Source organism: Corvus hawaiiensis, chromosome 12 (genome assembly GCF_020740725.1).
Source record: "Corvus hawaiiensis isolate bCorHaw1 chromosome 12, bCorHaw1.pri.cur, whole genome shotgun sequence".
Lineage (NCBI taxonomy): Eukaryota > Metazoa > Chordata > Aves > Passeriformes > Corvidae > Corvus > Corvus hawaiiensis.
The window spans coordinates 7095289-7102728 of record NC_063224.1 but is presented as its reverse complement, the minus strand read 5'-3'; the positions used below and the strand labels follow the sequence as shown (position 1 = coordinate 7102728).

The 7440-nt window shown below is 48.5% G+C and overlaps 1 protein-coding gene across 1 annotated transcript in view; it reads right to left on the bottom strand.

The window, feature by feature from the left end:
- Positions 1-816: 816 nt before the first annotated feature.
- The window catches only part of LOC125332367 (hydrocephalus-inducing protein-like), a 12972-nt gene continuing 6348 nt past the window's right edge, over positions 817-7440 (bottom strand). Inside the window, exons 6-13 of the mRNA XM_048317154.1 lie at positions 7148-7325; positions 6475-6633; positions 6128-6369; positions 5338-5471; positions 4194-4330; positions 3220-3341; positions 3017-3144; positions 817-2151 (exon numbers count right to left, since the gene is read on the bottom strand). Coding sequence (XP_048173111.1) covers positions 2073-2151; positions 3017-3144; positions 3220-3341; positions 4194-4330; positions 5338-5471; positions 6128-6369; positions 6475-6633; positions 7148-7325 — 1179 coding nt within the window. The 3' untranslated portion in view covers positions 817-2072. The remainder of the gene's footprint in view (positions 2152-3016; positions 3145-3219; positions 3342-4193; positions 4331-5337; positions 5472-6127; positions 6370-6474; positions 6634-7147; positions 7326-7440) is intronic.

The window sequence follows — 7440 nt, the reverse complement described above, 5'->3', positions numbered from 1 at the left end:
CTTGGTACTGTGACCACTGCCCTGACACCTTTGCTGGTTCTTAATTCACCTAAACCACACCTGCTGGCCCATCACTCAAACCCATTCCAGGACCCCCAAACCCACACAATTCTTTGTCACTTCCCACGATCTGATCTCCCCTTAGTACAGAGACTCTCCACAAACACTCAGTTTCTGTTTCCCCTGGGCTACACAAAAGTTTAGGTTGTAGTGCACCAAGTTCCAGCCCCATCCCTGGGGTTGGGTGTACAGTGGTAGAGGCAATATTGGCCACGTGGACCTACAGACCTTTTTAAATAAGGGGCCACATGCTTCTTTCCTCTAACTCCCCTAATCCTTCAGAACTTCATCAGAAGCTCCCCAAATATCCCCATACCTGCCCTCTGGATCCACAGCTGCTGTCACCATCCAGAAGCGGATAATCTTTTTTTTTTTTTTTTTTTTGATGACAGCTTTATTTTAATCCTTCATTCCAATAAACATATTTGCTCTCCTTCCCTGTTAGTCGTTTTATGACACCTGTTTCTAGCTGTTTCTCTACTTCCAGTCTTCTGGAATCATCGCAATGTGCCTGTGCCTGTACCAGGCACGCTCCCAAGGTGGCACACGCGCTCTCTTTACCATCTCCTCTTCTGCCGCAGCGGCACTGCTGCGTCTCTCTATCACCTCCTCCAGGTCCAATCACTTCTCCTTCACCCATTCTATCCCTAAAGGAGAAGGGGCACAGCCCTGACTCCCCAAAACCCTTTTGGCATCCTGCCAACTATGCCAAGTAAAATGTTGTGTAATCTTATAAAAACAAGGCAAATAATATAGTCAAATGAGATTTTTTTACAAAGCATCTGGCAAAAGAGCTTTTATTTGCTCAACATGGCTCTTGCTGGCAGAGGGCAAGTCCTGTTAGCAGCAGAGCTGTGCTCACAGCAGGCTGTGCTGGGGCTTGTGAGTCCTCAGGAGGACTCGCTGCACCCTGGGCTCAGAGGCTCGAGCTTTTGGGCACAAGGAAGTTCGAAGGTGATGTGGGCTGATGTTTTCTTCTAGATGAGAACCTGTCTTCTCAGCCTGTCTGTCCCCTGAGCCATCCCCCATCAAAGCTTCTTTGGTTCATTCCCTCCCTCTTCTCCCATCCCCTGCAGGGTTCCATTGTGCCTGGCAAGGAGCAAGTGTGGAAAGGCATGTGCCACCCTCCCCCTGTGCCACTTGAGCTCCTTGCATGCCCCACCAGGCTTCCTGGTGCCTCTGAGTGCAGATCCAACTAAGATCCAGTCACATCTGGAGATAAAATCCTGAAGTGGCTCCAGAGGTGCTTTGTTACTTTGTCAGTGTGAGTTCTGCAGTGCCAAAGACTCTAAACCTCTACATTTCTAGCCAAACCTGCTTATATTAAAACCCTTTAGACCTGCTTATATTTTATACTGCATTGACAATAGCTAGATACTGTATTAGCAACAAGTTTAGTCATAATTATCCACATAATCAGTGTCATCCATCTCACACCTGACCATGAATCTTCTCTCTACGAGTCTGCCACAATCCCCAGTGTTATCTGGGCCAAAGTACCACCACGGTAACGTATTTGCTATCAGACGGTCATCCATGATCATCATAAGGGTGTCATTGGCTTCATGATACGGGTTTAGAGTATTAGCTACCCAATTCCAATGGCAAGGGACATGGTGGGACTTCAAGTAGTGGTTAAGGCTGGCTATAAAAGCTCCAGGTGCTTCACAGAGGTGGACAGAATTCAGTTCTCCGTCCTGAAGAGCTTCTTTGGGGAGAAGAGAAAAACTGCACAGGATCTCATGAAATTTGCACCATGCCTGGGTACAGAGCTCAGCGTTCATGGATTTCTTTGCATTTGACATTATTTTCTCTGCTTTATTGGTAAATGAGGGGTGCTGATGCCAGTCCTCCAGGTTCTTATCACTCAGTTAAGCTTCTTCATTCATTGAGTCCTTCAGAGTAAGTGAAATTCCATGTGATCACATGTAAAAGCATTCACTGGCTTAGTGTAAGAAAACTTCTTCATAAAGACATTACCAGTTTCAGAAAGAACTTCAGGACTGAACTTTTCAAGGTTTGTCTTTTGAGGAATATATGGAAGATTCAGGTTCTTTATCCTCAGATGAACTTGCAAGGTTGGCAGTACCACTGGAGAAGAAACCATGTCATTTCAATCACACAGGTATGAAAATAGGCAAAGTTTTTTAAAAAAATAACAATTTTTCCTGCTTAACCTTTGTATTCCAGAACACGAGGAAAATGCTTCATGGACTCATACACCACTGAGGAAAGTAAATGAGGGCTACCCTAAATAAGGCCATTTGGAAATCAGGAAGGTCACCAGTTCAGTTGCCCTTCCTGCTATCTACACAGCAAGTGAAGAAGAGTTGGCTGGTGCTTGACCCTTTACTGACTCTGAATACTCTATTTACTTTATAGGTATAAACACTTAAATACAAATCTCTCTCTCAGTCACAAGAGAGAACACACCACAAGCTCTCCAAGTTCAGAAAGTGGCTCAGAAATCTTATCACCTGATTATGGCAGTATCTATCTGAGAGCTCAAAGTATGGAGGGTGGGGTGGCCACAAGTAAAGGCAGCTTTGAGAGGGAGCACAGCTACTGCTCCTCCAGTTTCCCAAGTAGGAACAACCCTCCCAGACCCAGCATGATGCTGGGGAACCCCCTCAGCTGAAGAGGCCCTGGAGAGATGTTGGACACCAGCCTGTGAGCAAAACCCCTTTTCTCTGCTCAGCAATACAGCTCTCTGCCAGGCCACTGTAAACACCTCCCTTTCCCGACTGGAAAAATCGTGCAACTGATTGATGCAAGGATGTTATTGCTGAAGTGAGCATTCCTCATCCCTGGGGCAGCAACCAAAGCTCTCCAACCAAAGCATCTTTGAGTAGGAGCCACAGGATTTGATTTTTGGGTGCACTAAGAGTCCTTGGCTTCTGCTGAAACCGAGAGACCCCAACTGTATCATCACCTTAACAAAGAAAAGTCAAAAGACCTTTTGGAGCTCCTCAAGATCTTGCTGCCATTGCTCTTCTGTCTCTTTCTGGGTAATTTGCATTTGGTGGAGAAGGTGTCAATCACAGTGGCATAGAAATGGATGTGAACTGTGCAGCCTCCTGCTACCTAGAGAAGGACAGAGGATTCAGCTGGGAGTCCAGGTGACATCTGCTACTGTGCTAGCCCAAAAAGCTGTGGTACCTTGATGGGCAGGAGCACATCCACTTCTCCCAGTGGGAGGTTGGCACTATTAAAGTGCACTTCAAATTTGTGGGAGTGGCAGTATGTCAGGCCCTGCACGTGGTCCAGGTCCACGCTGAAACCTTGAACGGATGAAAATAAAGCAGCTGAGATACACAAGCAAGAGGAAATGTGTCACAAGCACGTTAAGGTCATACAGGTGTCCTGGCTGGCATCTCTGGGAAAGACCCTTCTGCATTTCTGGAGATGCTTCTGCTGTTTTTCCCTTGTCACCCACCACTCAAAGACAAAGGGCTTTCACAGCCAGCATCCAAGGTCCACCTTGGATGGTAAAACCAAAACAGATCAGCTGAGGAGCACCAGCAATTCCTTCATTAGGCACCTCAGTGAAGGTTGCACAGAGCTCTACAAAGGAGAATTTCCAATTAAGATCCCCCCATGCTGTGCTGTTTCTGTGACAACAACTTAGGGGAGACACCTGAGCTCCCCTTAGACACAGTGAGCCACTGTTTGATGGAAGTGCAGCCTTGCCTCAAGGCCTCTTTTGGAAGCCTCTTTTGATCCACCAGAGGATATCACAGTCTATTTTCTCAATAAAGGCTTAACACAAGCGCTGTGACAGTGTGAACTCTAAACAAAGCACTTCCAAATCACAACAGATCCCACGAGTTTGCAACACAAGTTCACAGAGTGCCCAAAAACTCTGTGCTTGATGCTCATGGGAGCGAAGGGCAGAAGATGCTGAGAGGTGACCAGGGTGATGAGCCCATCTGGCCCCTACACTGAAGCATTAAGGCAATTGCAGGCAGGCCAGGTCCTTGGGCATGGCTGGCCAGGAGAGTTCAGGCTCTGAAGCTCCCAGCAGGGGCCCCAGGAGGAAAACACTCAAAACCCTGCCCCATGTTTAGTGGCTTAAGCTAATCTGCTCAAGACAGCCTCTTCATGCCCACAGGAAGTCTCTCCAGCACTCTTACCTGTGTGCTGCAGGACACTTCCATCGGCCTGGAAGGACACTGGCAGCAGCCCGGGGTTGCTGATGGTCACAGTATGACTTACAGATTCATTGAGAGGGACCTTGCCCATCCTCAGGATGTACTCTGACAGCTCAATGCTGGAAGAAGGAGTAAGGACAGTCCTTAAACCACAGCCTGGCTACATCTTCAAGTGGATGGAAGATACAAATAAAGTGGATAATTCTGGATTCAGTGCTGTAAAAATTCAACTCAAGCTTATGAAACTCAAGGCCTGACCACCTGGCAATGACTGAGAAATCACAGGGAGTGCAGGTCCTAGGTTTTATTAGCTACCAGTGATACCTGAAAATAAAATTAGTTTAAAATGGACACTGGTCACAGCTCCCCTGCTATGAAAATCCAGTAGAGGTGAGGACACTGGGCCGCCAGTGGTCTCAGTGAAACTGCTTAGCCTGGTGTACAGCCTGAGCCTGAAATTGCTTTGAGGCCTAGGAATAAGATTTGCCTGTACAAGATTTACCTGCTCTGCAACCAGCATTGCCACCAAAGCAGCATCAATAAATGTAATAATCAATACTGGCAAAATTCACAGGAAGGTCCTTTCCCAGAGCAATCCAACTCAGGAAAGCACATGAATGAACTGTTTTGCAGAGCATCTTCTTCCTGAAGTAGAACCTCCTGTGCCTGTGCTGCATTATGAAGGAGCACAGAGAAAATTACCTAGGTAAGACCTGCCACCTCACCAGCATGCAAGCTACCTGACTTAGGGTTTCCAAGGGTTTGTCGACCTCTTGCTCAGTGTGCTCTGTTAGTTGGAACCAAGATAGCAGCTTGGAGTTGTCAGCAGGGACGGTGTCTGTGCTGCCTCTGTAAGGGCTTGATGGTCTGCACTGGACCCCCACAGCTCTAGGAACAGAGCCCCACACTTGTGGGAAGCTGAGCAGTCCCAAGTTCAGCATGATGGTGGGGAAGGGAGGGCACTCAGCTGCTCACAGAGAGCATGTCACAGCCAGCAGGACCAGACCCTTTCTGAAGTCCCCAGCTAATCCCAGCTCTGCAGACACAAGGAGCTCCCAGGAGCAGAGGGCACTGCTGAGTGTTACCCACAGGGCACCTGGAAGTGGGGACAGGAGTCCCTACTCACTTGACAAGACTCTGGCGCATCTGCTTATTAAAGACCCTGTCGTTCGGGCCACAGGAGGCGACAGCTCTCTCCAGCTCCAGAACACGATCCTCTATCAGCTTCTTCTCTATCTCCATCTGCATCCAAGTCTCCCACTGACAAAAGAAAAGACAGTGTATGGTTAGCAAAGGTCTTCCCCACGGTTTGCATCTGATAGAAGGATCCCACCCTGCTCTTGTTGAGAGGGGAGATGGTGTGCTCCTGTCTGGCTGCTCAGTGTCTGTGACACCGCCTGCTCTCTTAGCCAGGACCTCATCTCCAGGGAAGTAACTCCAGCATCTTTGCCTGCCCAGCCACTGTTAGCAAAGCTGATCTGGCCAGACACACAGACAAGCCAAGAACCTTCCAGAGCTCCAAATACTTGCCTGCCCTCAGCCAGTGCCAAAGCAGTTTGGAAAAAAGCACTGCCAACACAATCCCATGGCACAGTCAAGCTGCTGCTGTAAACCTTGCAGGGCTTGGGTTGGGAACAGCCAGCTTCCCAGAAATTACCTGCTTCTCCTTCCATCCCTTGAGCATGGCCTTCAGGATCCCTCCCTGGGGTAACTGGGAAGTTAGTGCATCTCCATGAGGGATCATGACCAGAGGGGCAGCCCCTGGGGCAATGCTGAGCAGACACATGGTCGTGGCCAGGTATGGGCAGGGAGGTCTCAAGTGCCAGCAGGGCACCAGAAAGCTACTATGGGGTGCAAGGGGCTCAAGTGACATGGGGAAGTTGGCATCTGCCAAATGGGGGAGCAGCTGTTCTTACAATGGTGCCAGACTCATCCTTGTATGACTCTGGGGAGGACTCCATGGGTGGCTCCATGAATGACTTCATAAATGACTCCATGGATGGCTCCATCAATGATTTCATGGACAACTTCCTGGATGACTTCCGGGACGACTCCATGGGCGACTCCATGACTGCAGATGACCACAGATAATATGATTCACTTCTCTGTCCTTCTTCCTTCAGGTTTTCTTCTTCCTCTTGCAGTATCTCTTCACTTTCTGAAGAAAAAAAATTATCCTTAAATAGAAGACTAGGCACATTGCCAATCCCATTTAAGTAGGGAAGTTCCATTTCCCCAACACTGGCCTCTCCCAGAAACAAACCCTCCTCCGAGTCCTCTACAGAAAGTGAACACTGCTCCTTCTTGGCATCAGAGTCATCCGTGCATTGTTCCAGGCTCAGAATAGATGGTTCGCTGCCCTTTATGGGTATTTCCATGTTGTGTCTTATCTCTTTCAGTATCTTCTCATATTTTTTATTTCCTGAAGGAAAAATTATCCACAAATAGAAGCGTGGGTACATTGCCAATCCCATTTAAGATAGGAAGTCCCACTTCCCCAATACTGGCCTCTCCCAGAAACAAACCCCTCAAGCCATCTATGAAAAGTGGATGCTGCTGCTCCTCTCTGAGTCCTCATGTTCACTCTCACTTATCTTCCACCTCACAGAGGAGCATCTCATCCCCTGCAATGTCAAGCAAATCCAACCCTGCCAAAAGCCCTGCCAGCCTCTCTTACAGCTTCCCTGAGCTTTTCTGCCTAGCCATCATCTTTCCAGGCCTCCAACAATATGCTGGCAAGATCTGCAGGATGGTTCCTGGGAGAAAGCCCAAATGGGCTCAACTGCTCAAGACTCAGGAAGCAACCAGAGAGGTCAAGTGTTGGTCTGGCAGCCCTGCAACCTCCAGACTTGGTGGACATGGGTGTGAGCTGCCCAATGCGCTATGGTACAGGAAAAAACAGGGGATCTTCCTGGAAGAAGACAGGCAGTGCTGACCTTTCAACATCCAGGGTAGGTCCATGGTAATCACAGGGAAGGCCCCCTCTCCTTTCAGGCGGATTTCTGCTGGTTCCAGACAACCCACTTGAACCTGGAAAGTCGTGCAGAAGACTCTTGGCCTTCCTGGCAGGTAATAGACTTTCAACACTTGCTCTTTGCCAGGCGCAATGGAACCCTGCAAGGGACGGGAGAGGAGAAAGGGAATGCATCAAAGAAGGTTTGATGGGGATGGATCAGGGGACAGACAGGCTTAGAAGACAGGTTCTTATCTAGAAGAAAATACCAGACCA